The sequence below is a fragment of the Falco punctatus genome (genome assembly GCF_963210335.1).
Source record: "Falco punctatus genome assembly, chromosome: 4".
Lineage (NCBI taxonomy): Eukaryota > Metazoa > Chordata > Aves > Falconiformes > Falconidae > Falco > Falco punctatus.
Genome location: NC_137583.1, coordinates 72,524,173 through 72,541,910, shown reverse-complemented (window position 1 = coordinate 72,541,910; position 17,738 = coordinate 72,524,173). Strand labels below are relative to the sequence as shown.

The 17,738-nt window shown below is 37.6% G+C and overlaps 1 protein-coding gene across 3 annotated transcripts in view; it reads left to right on the top strand.

The window, feature by feature from the left end:
• Nucleotides 1-17,738, top strand: part of CACNB2 (calcium voltage-gated channel auxiliary subunit beta 2) — a 269,587-nt gene that overhangs the window by 90,112 nt on the left and 161,737 nt on the right. Inside the window, exon 1 of one of the 3 annotated variants that reach the window (XM_080382801.1) lies at nucleotides 6,782-17,194. The exons of the other annotated variants lie outside the window; for them this stretch is intronic. Within the exon in view, the coding sequence (XP_080238927.1) occupies nucleotides 17,184-17,194 (11 nt within the window). The 5' untranslated portion in view covers nucleotides 6,782-17,183. Of the gene's footprint in view, nucleotides 1-6,781; nucleotides 17,195-17,738 lie in introns of those variants that run through there. 3 annotated transcript variants of the gene reach the window in all.

Below are 17,738 nucleotides of genomic sequence, written 5' to 3'. Positions count from 1 at the left end.
ATATTTCCAATGGTAAGACTAATTGCTAAACCAGCGCATTATTTTGTTAACCTCTGCTAATTTGGTATATCAAAGTAGTGACGTTATTTGCCTTGTCTCTAGCAACAAAAGCTCAGACTTATAAAGGAAGCAGACTGGTTTCACAACTTCCTTCTCCTTTACCAGTAGCACCCTTGACTTTGAATGCACGCATATTATTTTAGTGTTAGAGTTTTCTGAAGCTGTATTTTAAACAAGTTGTTCTTGAAAAGGCTATGTCTTATCTGAAAACTGTGGTATATTCATGAAGATCAGTTGCAAATTTGCAATAAGCCATACACTATTAATCTCTTGGGAGTTAGTATATGGGAGTCAGGACTTGTAACCTCTGTCTCTAGACCCACTGGTGATTCATCCTGTGGCTGTGGATAAATCATGTGGAAAGAGGCTTGAGTTGTTTTCTTTCCAGAAAACTGTGATTCTTTGATGGAAGGAGAATCCTGCTCCACAAGTATGTGTACAGAAGTGTAACCTTTTCTGCAAAACATGAGAAAAAATAGTATTTGTTAAAAATAAACACTTTAGCTCAAGAGATAAGTAAATATAACGCCCTTTCATCCTTAATTTCTTTTCAGCTCGCAGTCTTTTTACACTCTGCCTTTTCCCGCAATTCATACAGCTTTGCTGTCCTTGTTTGGTAAAAATGTTTTTCTCCTTTCTTCTTAGTCTTCTGCTGGGGTTTTTTTTTTGTGTTCTCTCCTGACTATGTTTTTTTCCCTTCAACATTTACTTTTTTTTCTGCTCTTCTTGAGTGTAATGTCTTTGGGTACAAGGCTTACTGACTTCAGTGGTGGAGGAAAAATATAAGTATTCTTGGCAATTTTAATCCATTTTCTGATGAGTTGGCATTCCATAAAAATTTTATGAGGGTGTGAAGTCATGATGAATTAACTGGCTGTCTTACAATACTAATTGAGTCTTCTGACTTCTCTAAGGAAGATTGCTATGTTTTCTGTCTTTCCTACTATCTTTGTACTAAACCAGAGTAGCAAAATTAATAACTTACTAAAAGGGTAATGAGAGGATAATAATAAAAAAAATAATTAGATTTGAATTGAAAAGATAGATTGGTGAAGTGCTGAACATAGCTTCAATGAGCAGAAACTCTTCTGGGAAAAGTCTTACAATTGTTTGGGTGTGATTAAGAATGCCCTTCCAGCAGGAATGTTGAAGGAAAAGGGAGTTGTTGGTTAGTGAACAAAAGAAGAAACAGAGGGTTAAGACAGTTTGGAAGAGGCCAACAAGATTACTTGAAAGAAGGTAATTTCTTTGCTTCCTCCTAAAAGAGCTGAAAGAACCCATTTTGTTTAAGTAATGGATTAATGTGCCTTTTCTGTGTAGCAGACACAGAAGCTTTTGTCTTTTGTGGAATCCTTAAAAAGTTTTGCTTAGTCAAGGCAAGACAAAATGAAATCAGGGCTGAGAGTCAAGGAGGTTTGGGGTTTGGTTTGGATTGGTTTGAACATATAATTTACACTCCAGGGAACAAGTTCACTTGTAGACCTCTTTTATATGTCATTCCTAGTCATACTTACTTTAACATTATTTGTGGGTGCACATATTGCCAGGATGTTAGTAACTCTGATGGTTACATTATCTTTTCTGTCTAGTTTGACCAAGCATGCACTGCTATTAAGAAACAGATTATATTGTGGAGCTATGGCAGCAGTTAGTAGGCCCTTTATACTAAGCATGCTGTATTAATGGTTAATGCCTGTTCTTTATTTAAAAATAGCTAGTCATCAAGGATGAGTAGTTTTTACACACTCTTCCTCTAGATGGAACCACTCTGCCGCTTCATTTGGCTGAAATACTGTTTGTTTAACAGCTGAAGAAACCACTGCTGAAGAAACCACTGCAACGTGTACTTGCAATCGTGCATCTATGTTCAAGTGTGCACACATGGCTAGGAGCATACTGTGTGGCATTAGAGACATGATGCAAAAGAAAATGCTTTTGGGGCTTTTGTTGCTTCTGGAAATAAATAATTTGAAGGCAGTGTTTGCAAACTTTGATCTGCTATAGAGTACTGAAAATTATCTTTATGGGAATAGTGACCTACTTATTCTACATCGAATTAAATGCAGTCAGATGCTTCATCTTGTCCCTCATCTCTGTAAAGTCTTTCAGAGATAATAACCAGACTGTTAGCAATAACGCTTACCGTCTCAACATTTTATAATTTTTTCTGATTATGAGTTTGTGCACAGAACTTGGTCTACAATACTTGTGTTTTCAGTAGAAACATCTTCCTTCATTTGCTGCTTCTCTATTTCCATTTGTTTTTTCCAGAAACTATTCCAGTTAAAACAGCTTTCTTTTTTTTCACTAATGCTTCTCCTATATTTTTTGTTTATATGATTTTTTTCAGTAAGTTCTCTGTAGAACTATTTCAAATTTTCTCTGTTTTTACCTGACTTGGAAATAAGTGGGTTCATTTATCTCTGATCTTCACAGTTGTAAATGTGAGCTAAATGTAACATATAATATGCTCTTTATGTTGTTGTGTGGAATCAATCTGGGAGCCACAGATTTTACTGAAACTGTATGTTTTACTATTTCTAAGAGCAGCATTTCTGTGCAAGACTTGGCCCGCTTCAGGCCATGTAAAAAATTCAGAAGATAAACTAGTTTGATTAGCTATCTGCCTAGTCAGTATCAAACATAGTAAAACATTGTCCAAAAAAAAAGAAAGAAAAAATGGTGTAGTACAGACAATCTCATGGGTTTTTGTCATCTTTTCTCCCAGAATGTTGAAAGTGTGCTGAAATAGTGTGATCCTGCACAAAACCAGCACCAATAAATATACAAGATGCTGGTTCTTGGTCCCCAGCAGCTAAGGAAGGAAAAGCCCAGTCATAAGATTGCTTTGAGACTGTATCCATTGATTGATGCTACCCTGTCTGTCCTGTGAGCAGAAATAAATATGGCAATGGATTATTATTCATTTTGTAGAATCTCTATTATCACATAATAATATTAAAATAACAAGTGATGAAACATTGTTACTAGGCTGTAGATTTTTAGAAAAGAAAAATACTGTTCAGCAGTTATGTTGTCAGTGCAGTTCCTTTTTCTTGATTTTTTCCAGCTTTTGGTGAAAGAACATATTGTTCATTTTTATCATTACACTAGAAGAATTTATCCACAGAAGTTCAAAGGGTAGAAGTGAGTTTAATCTCGGTTGTGTTTGTGTGGAATAACAAGCTATTCAAACTGAAAGAATTAGAGAATAGGTAAAAAGAAATTTAGAGAGGATGCCGAAAAGAATTCAGCAGACCCAGAGGAGGTATGCCATGTGTATAGAAAAACTAGGTGGGAAGGAGTTTGCATATGTGGAACCTTTCCTTATGGAGGAAATGGCTAATGTTGTTATGATCTAGTGCACACATTTCATAAAAGATATACATTTGCATCTATGTATCTGCAAACACAGTACTATAATTCAAGTAATATGGACAGCTGAATTTTTACAAATTTTAATTAAACTGTTGTGTGTTGTCTAGTCAGTGGTGGTAGTTGTTAAAGTGTTGTCATGTTTGATCTATTGAATCAGCAATGTGCCATGATCCATTAAGCCTATTCATATTTTAGTAATAGTCTATCTATACATTGGCTAACATATTTGTGTAGGTTATGTATAGATTACAATAAAAACCTTGGGAGAAGACAACGGGTGCAACAGGTCACCAAAGGTCAGGAGAAGGAAAGAAACATTACCCTGATTGAGGCAAAGAAATGTTCATTAAACCAGGCAAGTACATGAGATGATACCTGGTCTAAGAAGGAAATATTTGCATATTGGAGGAAATAAAACAGTATTTATTTTGACATGAAGAATGACCACGCAGTTCTGCAAATCAGAAGGAAATAAATTAAGTCTCAGTGACAAACATTGAGGGGAGTTTCAATGATCAGGTTAGTTACAAAATGTTAAGTGCTTCACCAAAACCAGGTGCTCAGTGAGGGCTGCAGTGTACAAACTCAGGAAAATCCATGGAAAGTTTTCTGGGGAAGAATTTAGCTGCTTCACTTTTGTTTTCATAAAAAATTTTAACACTGCTGACTGCTTTTGAAGTTGTGAGGAAACTTTTTTTTTTTTTTTTTTAATCTTAACTGGGCTTGTGTTGACACCGGAAGGTGCCTGGGTAATAACATGCCTCATCCAAGCCTATCATGAGTCAAACTTCCCAATGTATTGACTGCATATTTGAAGAAATATTCTGTTCATCCAATGCATTCTGCAGGGTGTCCAAAGGTAATTAGGTCTTCCATACAAAAGGGTGTCCAGGTCAGGTGAGTCAGTGCATCCCAGTCATTGGTGGGAGCTGAGACAGCAGTGTTTGAACAGGTCTCCAGTGAGCTTGCCAAATAACATTTTAAAACTATTTTCCCTTTTGTGTTCTATGATGATACACCCTCCTGTCCATATGGAGTAGGATTCTTAAAAAATTAAGATTAAAAAACCAAACAAACCCAAATATCTCCAAAAAAACCCCACCAAAAATCAAAGAAGTCTTCTTAGGAAAGCTGGAGGATTGAACAGCAAATTTCTGGTCCCAAAGGCAGTGACCTGGCTCAGCCTTGCCATTGCCAGGCTCCTGCCAGCTGTGGACACAGGACTTCCCAGGAGGTACACTTCCTCCAGGTATGCATTTGCAAATGTGGTGTTTAAGCCAAATATTCTCCCCTTATTTTATACTAATATTTGAAATTGCTTTGGTTTGAAAGAGATATAGCATCATCTCATAATGTTTTTATGCTAGTACTGGTACTAATGGGGAAGGAGTTGACCCCAGTCATAGCTACATTTCTAAGCTGTATGAAGTGATCCTTGTGAATTTTAAAGCAAAATGCCAAGGTCCTGTAGAGTGAAATAAACCTCAGACATGAATTGAAATAACTTCGTCTCCAAAGAGAGAAAATAGAAGGAGACAGAACAGAGAAGGTAAACACTCCAGAAATAGTGGTATACCACTGATTGTGGTAGAGGCAGAGATCACAGAGGTGTGTTCTGTTCTGTGAGCTCTCTGCAGTCACTTGTGGCTGAGCTCTGGCTGGCTTCAAAGGAAATCTCTCCGCCTTCATGTGCAAAGCTTGCTTACAGTAACAGTTATTATTGTGAGGCTCTGTCGCACAAATGATGAACAGAAATGCTTCTGTACCCTTTAAGAAATGACATGATTATATGCAGAAAAAAATCTTTCTTTTCCTAGATACTGTAGAAGTACCAAAGGAACAGCGTAGCTGTTTTGCATTAAAGAGGTCATGTATATTCTAGAAAAAAAACATTTAGTCAGAGAACATGAATGGTAGATGGTAGAGAAAAGTCAGTTTGTGACTACTGCAGTAAAAAAAAAAGTTGTTCAAGAAGGGTTCAACCAGCTGGAAATAAAAATTTTTTCAAACTGCCAAGGTCAGTGAGACCCAGTGATTTGCTGATTAAATGATGGTCACGTGTTTGTGTGCCTGTGGGTTGTGTTTAATTTCTGTACTGCCATGCTGCAAAATTGAAAGTGTGCTAAAAAAGCATTAGACCATATTCGACCACAAAATAAAACTCATATTTGCAGTAATTTCTTTAGATGTTGGGTTTTTTTTGTGTATGTGTATGTGACAAATTTCCAGGGTGCTCTTCAAATACAAAGTTGTGTGAATTGCAAATTGAAAGTAACTTCTGTCACTTTGTCATCACATGAAATGTAGATTTCTGATCTAGAAGGTGGAAAAGTAATTTTTATTTTTTATTTTTTAATAAATTATTATAATCTGGTTCCTTGATTTGATCTAGCAAATTAGATAGACAGTTCTTAATATAAGAATTAATATAAATTATTGAAGTAAATACAAAACTCTTACTGTGATTTCAATAGATGAGCTTTTTCAGTTTGAACTGCAGCGATTCCTCAGTGTACTTCCCAAACTGCATAGATGTAATGTGGCGCGTTACCATAACACCACGGATCAGCTGGCCCAGTCAGGAGGGCTGGCCAGCGACGGTGAATGTTAGGACCCAGGAAAAACTGGTTATAAGAAATTCCTTCTTTCTAGACTGGAGAATTGTTTACATTTTGTAACAAGATGAGAAAATAAAATGTGCCAGTTATTCATAACTCAGGAGGGTAAAGTCTCTTGGCAAAGGCAGGTGAATTAGATGAACGTAAGGCCTATCTGAGGGAATCATAATGGAGTACTGCTTGCCAAAGGTAGATCCAGACTCCAGAAGCTGGAGACTGTTTTCAGCCACCCAGCCTGGTTCTCCTGGTTGAGTTTCAGCGTGCAGGGGAAGGGCGTCTGCGCCAGCCCAGCGGCGGGGACTGTGGTGGTACCCAGCAGAGTACCTAGGAACTGGCGGGCCCTCGCTGTGCAAGGTATACCACCGGTCTCCAAACGCATGTCGCTCAAAAGTCTCGGATATCAATGTGAATGTTTGGGTTCGCAAAATTTTGTCAAAACGATGTTTTGAGACATTGCCAGTGGCTGCGCTTTGCTGTGGAGGATGGAGGAGAGACCCCACCAGAGGCCGTTGCATTGGGGTTGCTGCCTGCCTCCTGCCTGCCCGGCTGCGGCCTGGCGGTGCTGAGGTGGGAAGTGGCCTTCCCTTCCCGGTGTAGGAGAAGGAGACTGCAATGATGCCGCCTCTCTACCGGCCTAAAGTGAAGATATATTGCACTCTCAGAGACTGCAATGATGCTGCCTCTCTACCGGCCTAAAGTGAAGATATATTGCACTCTCAGAGACTGCAATGATGCTGCCTCTCTACCGGCCTAAAGTGAAGATATATTGCACTCTCAGAGTTAAGCATTGTGAATCATGTTGAGATAGAGGTGTTTGTGTTAGGCTATGGACTTTATAAGAATCTCTCCCATTTTTAGTTCTTCACCTAAACCCTTTTGGTTTGCAGGGGCGGGCTGTCCCACTGGCTGTTCTCTCAACTGAGGAGGCCACTCTTGATACTGCTCACAACCCAACAGTCCTATTAACAGGCATCATAAACAGCCAGACATTATTCTGCCACGTGCTAGTTTGCATTGCTTTCATCCATCAGTGCCCAAGCTCACGCTGCTGCTGGAACATTTAATTTGGTGCATGAAAGATGATGTAATTTGTGGCCTTTTTCCAGTACAGTACTCTTGAGTATATTGGATTGTGCTGGGCATCCCAGGAGGATAATCTGTGTATGTAATACATAAATATTACCTGAACAAGCTGAACTTTAATTACCTTTTCTTTGTCCCCCTTTTCTGCCTTTCCTCCTCAGAGCCTCTCAGCCTCTCATTGACTTTAACTACTAATGTACTATAAGCCAGAGGCAGGTGTTCTCCCTTAATCTGCCCTGGACTGGCTGCTCGCACCACAGTTGCTCTCTCCCCTGCATGTAGATGCTGAAACATGAGAAGCAGAGATACGAACCCGTATCATTTTGTTTATAGAAAATGTAAATAGGCACAAGAAAGGTGAGATCAAAAAAAGGCTGTACAAGCCAGTATCTATCTTGATCCACGGTCTTCAAGATGGCAGAGATTGTCACCTTTGTTTTTAAGAGCATGTTCCAGAGATTTTTTTGTTTTGAAATCCTTACTTCACTTTCATACTTGAAGTAAGAAAACTTACTTCAAGTATGTTGCTTGTCCCTGAGGAAAAAACTGTGACATGGTAGAACAGACTTTGATTTGTACTGGGTTTTCACTGATGATTTGATTGATTAAAATGTATTGCGTGAGTTGAAAATGAAACTGTCTGTCTGAAAGGCTTGCACAGTTGTAGTAGTAGTGGTTTTGAATATCACTGCTCTAAACTTCATTGCTCATTTTTAGCAATTTGGACTTGAGATGCTTGATGATGTTGTCTAACATCAGAGAAGAAAATCTTTCAAATGGTAGGGAGGCTGAATTCACCTACATTGTATCTGATAGCAAAAAAATAAACCAAAACAATTGAACACTGCATAAATTCAGCATCCTGTCCTTTTCAAACATTAAATGTGTAATTTAAGGTTTTATAGGTTTTGTTATTGCTGTAGTCTAGGGTATTTGGCTTTTCAGTTAAGTGAGTTTTCAATCAATGGAAGTGATAGCCACAGGAAAATAGTTTCATCTGGTAGTGTGTTTAATAAGTATTAGTAATAAAGAAAAAGTTAAAATAAATTTTTGTTTCCCCAAGCACCTTTATGCTCTTTCATGGCTTTGCTTATGTGGTACAATGTTCTGGTTGTTTTTTATATAAGATATTGCAAATGAGTCAGGTTCTTTGTGTTTTTTTTTTTCCCCGTATATGTGTTTTGAAGGAACAGTTAGAGTAGTTACAAGACAAAGAACAGAAAACGAAAAAAAGAAAAAATTCAAGTAATTATGTCAGTAAGTCATAGTAAAGGGTATTGCCCAACTTTTCAAATAAATAAATTCAATGAAAAATATATATTTAACATAAATATATTTGGATGATAGGTGCATACAGAAGGGTTGGGGTAGTACGTTTCATAATTTACTCACTGTACTTTTGATTGCCTTATATAAGAATTACACAAAACTTTTCAGGCATCTAGAAAAAGTAAGTCTTTGAAAAAGTCATAGATACCAGAATTCCTGTTGCTCAGCAAGGCTTAAGGAATTTTTTTTATCAAAATATTCTTAGAAATAACATATTACCTCAGTAATCAATACTTTTTTTAACATATAGTACATTTTCTTTCACAGAAAGGCTTGATTTGGCTTACCATTGATTGTTGATTGATTCTTTTGATTATTTTTCTTTGTGATTTTGAATACAATTTAGTATGTGTCACTTACCATGTATTAAATCTCAGTTCTTTGAGTATTTTTAGAACTTCCATTATTACTTATATGCAGTGAACCAAAATATCACTGAAATAAGACATTTACATACTCTTTAAGCTTTCCTTTGCCATGAGCATGTAATTAATTTTCTACTTATAAATATCCAATGTGAACTTTTCAGTAACCTCTAAAGCATCAGGCAGAAGCTTGTAAAAATCATAGATATTTTCTGGTTTCCATTTCTTTCAGTGAACCTCTTTTTTTTTACACTTTTCTGCAATATTATGAAACCTTTATGTTCTTTGTTCTTTTTACTGCTGAATAGGACAGATGTGGAAATATGTTTGTTGTCCTACCTAGCTTAGAAACTAACTACTGGAAACAAATACTGTATGTTATTAATAGCTATTAATAGCCATAGCATTTCTTCCTGTTCTGAGAAACATAATCCCTGAGTCAGCTGCAGTATCTCAGATAATATATTTTGAAAATATGAATGATTATTATAGCCTTATGACAACTGCTGAGTAATTATTTTTAAATCAAACTTTGAGTCACCTGTATTATTTTTTTTGGTTTCACAGCTTTGCAGTTAGGGGCTCTTTGTAAAGCCATCCCATTTTCTTCCCTGCCTGCTGGGCTGTACTGGCACAGTGGCAGCCTTCTCACCTTGCTCCCTATCTCCTTTTATCCTGTGCGCATTGGCTCTAAAATTGAGCAACTTGGAGGTTTTCTACAACCACAATCTCTATTCTAGAAGTTTTTTTAGAATAAGGTTAGAAGTAATAAGCTGATCCTTTGAGAAACACTAGTTACAAGTGTGATTGTGGGATATGTGATTATGGGATAGGCTGTGGGGATCTGCCTAGAGCAAGGGGTCAGTCAGCCTGTTGCTGTCCTGCGTTCAGCTGTCCAAGCAGGGTGGTGGCAGCTGTGGTGGCTGGAACTGGCAGGAGGGACAGTGAGGCTGGGAGTCAGTGGAGGATGCAGGGGGAGGCTGGGAACTGGGCTGTGCAGTCACAAGTGATTTGATGGCAGGTAGCAGGTGATCACCAAGATGTAGAACTGGGAGAAGCAGCAGGAGGAGGGACTGGTGTCTAAGCTGCAGTATCTTTCTGGTATCAGTAAGCAGAAGACCGTGTGCCTCAGCCTTTTTGAGGGCCCAGCTATGCAGAGAATAACAATTACTGTTTGGCAGCCCATGTCATGGATTCCTGTGTTGTATGTATGAAGGCTCTCTAATGATCTTCATTAAGCACTGCAGACTTCTGTTACATTCATCTAATGGCTTCATGAACTTTATTGAGCAAATTTACAGCATTTCTTTGCAAGGTTATGTTGTTATTTCTCTTTTATATCTAGAGAGCAGACACGTTAATTCCAGTGTCTGCTTATTTTGAGGAGCCACACTGAGATGACTCTAGCAACGTGCATCTGCTTTAGTCACAGCTCTGCACTGAGGTCAGTTGTGGGGCAGTACCATGAAGCTTGTTGCAATCAAAATCATTCCATACATTCGTATGGTTACTTCCCTGGTGGTGCTGGTACTGGGACTTTTATTAAAACCTATAAAAAAAAAAACAACAAAAATCTCTGCATTATAAACTGTTGAGATTAGGAAGTCAGTTATTTAAAAGCTGAAACACCCCCAGAATTGTGTGTATACACTGCAATGTGGTATTTAAAGACCAAGAACCACATTCTCCTTTTTCCTAAGATCACAGCTGTATTCATCACTGGATGGCTGATAGTCAGAAAAAAAAATAAAAATCAATTTTCTTGATGTGAGGCATCACTTTGTTGCTGATGTAGGAGCTCAGTAAGTGAATGTAGGACAGGAGGAGAGAGGATAGTTTTATAAGTAAGGTGGAAATGGATTTGGTGCTTGCTTGGCTTTTGGCAAGGCTGGGCATTTTGCTTAAATGACAGATTCAGATCATTCTCTAAGTGTCATGTGTACTACCATTTGGGAATACCTGGCTTAAAACATCTCTGTGATCTCAAAATTGAAGCAATCAAGATTTATTTGCTGCTGAGTATGCAGTATGGTGGAAGTCCACAAGTGTGCTCTAAATACAGAAATTATGACAGAATGTTACATTCTTGGAAGGATCAGACCAGAACCCTTTCAGACTAGAGTCCTCATTAACTAATGGATTTACCTGGAATTGATACTCCACCTATCAAATAAGAATAACAGTAGCATTTTCCCTCACAAGCATCTTCTGTGCTCATTAAAGATGGGAAACCTATCGGATGTTGCAGTGACAGTACAAGAAATGCAACCTCAGAAATGAGGTGATACATGATGAAAATGTGCAAAATATGTCTGTCGGTTTAGGCTTATTGTTCAGCATTGTTCATCTGATGAGGGCCTTCTGTTTTCTACGAAGAGATTTGTGTCCTGTGGAATTAAATATTACATCATAGGTCCTACATATGACAGGGCTAAATTCTGGACTTTCTAGTCTTGCTAGCATCTAAATTTTCAAACTTTATTATATTTTAATTTATTATTTTTTTGCAGTATGAGTTTTTAATGCATCCCATTGGCACTAAAGCAGCTGCTTTAAGTAAAATTCAGTATTTCTATTTCCCTGTGTAAAGGAATAAATTTAGTTCATTTTACTTGAGCACATCTGGCAAGCCATCAGCAGCTGCTGCTCTAAAATTCTGTGAACTGAGTTAATATTAAAAAGGAGAAGACTAAAATGCCAGCTGTTTTCCAGCTTGTTTGTATGGCACCAAGTTTATGTTTATTAGCATAGTGTATAGGGTCAGATCTGATCTAATCAGTTCTACACCAGTGACAGTAGTCTAATATACCTCTGCAAAATGTAACAAACTCTATACTTGCATCCTTTAACTTTCAGAATGGAATAAAGTCATTAATTACTCTGTGAAATATTTTCTTTTCTTTAATATGTCTAGACATGATATATTTGAAACAGAGCTGTTTCTAACAACTGCTTAACATCTCACTGAGAATCTTGTACTTTTTTAAGTGTTTCACTGCAGAAAGTTGCCATACTGCTGTAGGGATGTCTATCCAGTCATACGCTCTTTTATTTTACCTATCCAATTACAAAAATCTGAACCTCAGTGCACTTATTAGAGGCAATCATCCACAGTTTTATTTAAGCCCCAGTCATTTCAAAGTTGAGTGTAGCTTTGCCAAGGAGTTCTTCTAGAGAGCACTATTGGCCTCATGCTGTGGGACATGGATGATAGCCTGGTACATGGTGTGTGTCACAACAGCCATTTACTACACAGCATCCTGTCCATACATAAGTACGGACAGCATATATCCATACTTCGTGCTTGGACTTATGGAAAAGGCATGCTGGCTTTCTGCTGTGCTGGTGGTGCTTCACTTCACATTTGTAAACTGGTATCTAAATGGGCTCAGTAACTCAGATTATTTTGTCAGGGATACGTGTGATACATTATAACTAAAGAAACTGTAAAATTCAACTGGGAAGTAGAAATTTGTGCCATTGTAAGTGTACAGTTGTATGTTTGTGGTATTTCTGTCCGTGCAAGCATGTGACATGCAGGTGCTTACCTTTAGCATTCTGAGGAGCCAAGAAATTCATAACCTTTTAGGTTTTTTGCAGGTAATTTTGTTAAGTAGAACTGGGATTGCCTTAGTGGTAGTCTCATTTATGTTACATAACTTATTTAAGTTAGTGTTTTCTTGGATTATGTATACTGGTTTGTGCCATTTCTTCCCCTTCCTAGGATTAAAATGGAATTTGTACTCTTTAGGGCCTGCTATTGCCAGGAATCAGCTTTAGACAGGCTTTTCTCAGCCTGGTTCCTTTATCAATTGTATATTGTCCGTAGTGTGGATTCAGCAAAGATCACAAACACCACAGGTTCAAGTCTGTTTAGGGTGCCTCAGCTGTCTCTTGCTGACATCAGTTTATTAGTTTCACTCCATTGGAGTTGGGGGAATGACAGAGAATAATGACATAATAATGAAACAAGTGTTGACAGTTAATATATCTGCTTGAGTCTCATTTAGTGGAAAGCAAATTAGCTTCTGAGGTTATTTTTCTGTGTTAACTTGTTGCAGAATGGCATTGAAATCTCCTTTGCACTTATTTCTGTTCTATTCATCTGTTTTGTTCCTCCCTGAACTAATAATGTTCTTTGTGGCCTTCTTTTACTTTATTAGTTGCATGTATCTTATAATTTTATGGTCAAAGTCAGATAGAGGGAAATAATAAATTGATATCAATGTGGGAATTCTGTTACGATATTTGCCTGTGTAACATATATATCAATAAATATGCATGCATACTATAAATACCGTATATAAGAAATATTTTGTTACTATAAAAAAAAGAATGTCAGTGGCGGTTTCCTACTCTTAACAAAACCATATATAAGATAACCTATTCATCTCACAAAAGTAATTTATATTTTATCGGAGGTCTGTTGTAGTGATACTAAGAGAAAGTACAGAGATCTATAGCACACAGTTATTCATAACATACACACTTTTGTCTTTGGTGAGGAGCACATATTAGATTAGAAATGTTTCAATAGAAATGAATGGATAAACCCCCCCATACTCTTCATTGGTATTGAAGTCAGATTGCATGTGTATAAGTATATGCCTCTAACAGGAACAAAAGCATGACCTAAGAAGCTTTTCCTGGTTATGTGTCAGTGATGAGTGGAAGGCAGTTCCAATCCGTAAGCAGTGCTAAAGTGTTCAAGATTGACTTGTATTTTATTGCCTCCAGACAATTTGAACTCACAGGCTTTGTTCTATGGCATTTTATGCCTTTAAAACTATTGCTTGTGCATTGCCATCTGTGGCTTACGCATTTTTCAGGTTTGTTTGTTGGGTTTTTTTGAAGGGGGAGGCCTTTATTTGGCCATCTTTAATTACACTGCTACCTCAGAGAATTTTTATTCTTTCTGCCTTTCAGTATCAGTTTCTAAAATTTATAGTTTCTTTCTCAGGACAGGGAATATTTATCTTTTCATACAGAAAATATAAAAAATCTTTTCTCTATGAAAAGATAAACCATTGTCAGTATGAAGTATTTCTCTGATTAGGACTGAACCGTAGGTATTTCCTCTGACTTGTTTCAGTCAGAAGTTGACATATTAGATGTTTGAATAAACCTTTTCCCAGTGATGCAGCAGCTTGTCCAGATGGGAAAATCATCATAGGGAAGCTGCATAAATGCTGAGCTTCTGTTTGCCGTTGTGCATCTGTTAACCTGGTACATCATGAGTGACTGGTTAATGGCTTGTTGGCAGGCAATTCTGTAGTCAGCATGAACAACAAAGGGGATAATAGGTGTCTTTTTTAATTCAAGTAAAGAATAATCCAAGAACAGTTTGCCTCACTGGTGAAAACCAATGCCAGAGCTGTTCTGAGATTGAGTAAAGTTATTTTGGATGCCGTATGAGAAAACAGTTACAAGATTTTGGAGAGTCTATTTAACCCAAAAGTGCTGCATAGTTTAGGAAGATAGATACAGGTGTGCATATAACTATATGAATCTTGACATTTTCCTACATGGGTGGATTATGCAATTCATAGAAGAATGTACATGACCTTGTATTTTAATGTTCATCCTTGTAGTTTTCACTGAAACTTTCAAAATATATGTATTTCATAAATGGTCTCCTTGTTTAAAGGATGACATGAAAAGTACTACTGTAATTTGGGGATACAAATACATGTACAACTTTGAGCTTCACTGAAGTAAGCAAGTTCCACCTGCTGTTTTCTAACATTCTCTTCCCTGGAATGTGTGTTGACCTGTGATTTATAGAACCTACGTCCTGATGTAAGGCTGCCAACATGCAGTAGTACAGTGTTGCAAAATTTTGTTCTGTAATATCCAAAGTATTCTAAATCTCAGTATTTTTGAAAAGGCTAAAACTTTTTTTTTTTCAAATATAGACAAAATTTAATAGTTGCATTCTTTGATTTATTTTTTTTCCAGAAGTGAATTACTTTTCCTTAACTCTGGCAGGATTTCTGCCTACTAGATTATATTTAAATCTAAAGTAGAATAATGATGTTTGTCTTAAATGAAAATCTTACAGTTAAACTACCCAGTAATTCATGCTATCTCAAATAGATGGTTCTACTTCATCCACTTCCTGAGTTTTTTTAGCTGCTGATTTCCTAGATATGAATCAAGGTCTACAGATTCTTCAAGTTAAAGCTGCCAATATGTCACTAACGGATCATATTTCAGCTCCATGAGACTGGGTGGGCTTAGAAATAGGGGAATCCATTGAAAAACTGTGCATACAAGCCTTCATGCCAGCATATGCAAAGCGGAGTGCACCAGACTTGTTCCAGTTACCTTCAGTGTGGACTAGAAATCTGCAGAAGACTGTAATTATTTTGAAATTGGATGGTTATTTCCACTGAAAAAATACATGTATTTTGCTTTTCTGTCTGTCCCAATCAGGGTAAATGGTTTCTAGAGCTTCTTTTAACAAAATAAAAAGTTTATGCTGTCATCTGGGAAAAGATCTTAATATTACTTCAATACCTGCAAACAAATTATGGACCAGCCACACGCTGAATTTGTGAAAGCATGACCTCATTGCATTTACACAAATACATTAAATAATGAGTGTAAAGTGACAGATGATGCTTGGAGCATAATCTAGGTCTGTATCGTAAGTAGATAATATTAAGTTATTATTTAGGAAGTCCTGGAAAAATGGTGTGTTGTAATGCAGACTGCATCTCTGTGTTACATTCACGGTGTCTGTCAGCTGGACTTAACTGACTGTTGCAGATTTTTCATTGTTTTTTATCATCTCGCCCCCTCACTTCCTTTGTTCCATCAGTCTCCTTTTGTATTTTAATCACTGTTTTCTTCTTTTCAAGATTCAATACCACAGTTTTATGATGGCACTGTGACTTTATAATATGTCCTACTTTTTAACTTGATAGCTCATGTTTGTGTTTAAATAAATGAATATATATATATCTGAATATAGTTCAGGCAGGTCATTTTCTCATACATTTAATGGTATGGTTTTGAAAAGATCCCAGCAGCAGGATTTGCAGGTGTTACCCTGGGGAAGGGTGGTACTTGTCACAAGTTCAGTGCTTAGATGCCACACAGTGATGCTTGTACTGGATCCATATTTGAGGAGCAGCAACCAGGTATACTGAGCACTTCAGATACATAGTGCCCCTCTTTGATACACCATGCTTCCTGGTGAATTCATGAGACTCCAGCAAACTCGTCCATCAGGAAATGGTTTGAAACATTCCCCTGGAACTTCATGCAACTATTAAAACCAGTATCCTTTTCCCCTTTCTCTCTTTAAAGACAGCACAGTCTAGCTCGTTTTCACTGTACTGTTTCTCTTAAAACGGACTGTTCCAAATGCTGTTATACTGTGCGGTGAAGCATAAGTATTTTGCAAATGGTACTGGCCCGCGTGCTGAGTGAGGAAGCAGAGGTCTTCCTGTATAATCCGATTTCAATCAACTCTAATCACTACTGATAGTTGCAAAATTTAGCCTGGATCTGCTCTGGTAATCTAGATTGACAGGAGGTAAAAGTAAAGGGACAGAAGGGCAGAGGAACAAAGAGAAATGAGCAGGGACAGTGTTTTTCTGCTCTTGCTTCTCCTTGTGGGACGCGTGTCTGTGCTGGCAGGTGTGCTCAGTGCTGCGGCAGGGTGCTAGGACAACAGGTGCTCTCTGTGGGACTGGAGCAGCAGCTGCCACACCACAGGTGTGCTCGGCACAACAGGTACCTGTGTGACCTGTTGACATGCATTATTTATTGACATTGAGATCCTAAGCCTCTTTATTACTCAGAAGATCCTAGGGTCCTGAAATATTCAGGCACAGCAGCAGTTAAACGGTGCAGCCAGCAGCCGGCTGCCTCCGACATCCTCTGAAGGCAAGTGGCTTCCAGTGTTGGGCTTCATTCTCCTGCAAGCTTGGTGCTTGGGTGGAAGCTCCGTGGGTAACTGGGCTCTGCATTTTCCCAGCGGAAGGGTGAAGTGTCTGTGAGAGTGGGTCCTTTTGACTTTCAGTTTTAACTTGCCCAAGAGAAAAGCCAACTCTGGATTTCATGGATATACAGAAATACAGGCAACTGTTACTGAAGACAGATATTTTGCAAAGATTTGTCTCTGTTTGACTGGAGTGTACATCAGGAAGAAAAATGACTTTTTTTATCGTTACCTGACCACATGCTCAGTGTGCCTGCGTCAGCCAGGCTAAGGGACTGCACACCCTAGGGTAATAGAGGCACCTGGACTACCCCTCCATCTGACTTTCCATGCTGGTGGGGCTGTTATTGGTCATCTCAGCATTGCATGTTGCCATGCTAAAAACACCCAAGGCTAAAAATGTGTCCTGGGTAAGTATAAAAGGATGAACAAAGTTTATATCAATATGCATTTTTTCAGATACATGTGAATATGCTTCTCTATTTGTATATGTAGAAGTATAAACTTACATAGACTGAGGTGTAAGGTAGATGAAAAAATTTGAAGTGTTTAAATGCCATAATTATTTTCTTTTTCTAAGAATTAAGAAAAATAAAAAATCTGTTCACTGGTACACTGGTATTTTGAAGGAACTGTATTTGGAAATACTAAAATTATAGACTTCCACCTTGGTTTTGATACATAATTTTCACCAATACTGGTAAAGGGTTTGTGCTCCATACTTTTTAAATTGACTGCAAAACTGGTGTAGCTTTCAGGGTGCAGAATAAAGGCCTTAAGTATAAGGTTTAAAGATCTAAAGAGGATTAATTATTTTAATTTTTGATTATATTTTAATTTCTGTATTTATATATTTCAAGGATTTGTGACTGTAGGTATTCTTGTGTGTAGTATAATCCACATCTTCAAACCTTATTGAAAAAGTCCCGGTAATTGTTTCAGTACTTTGTAATA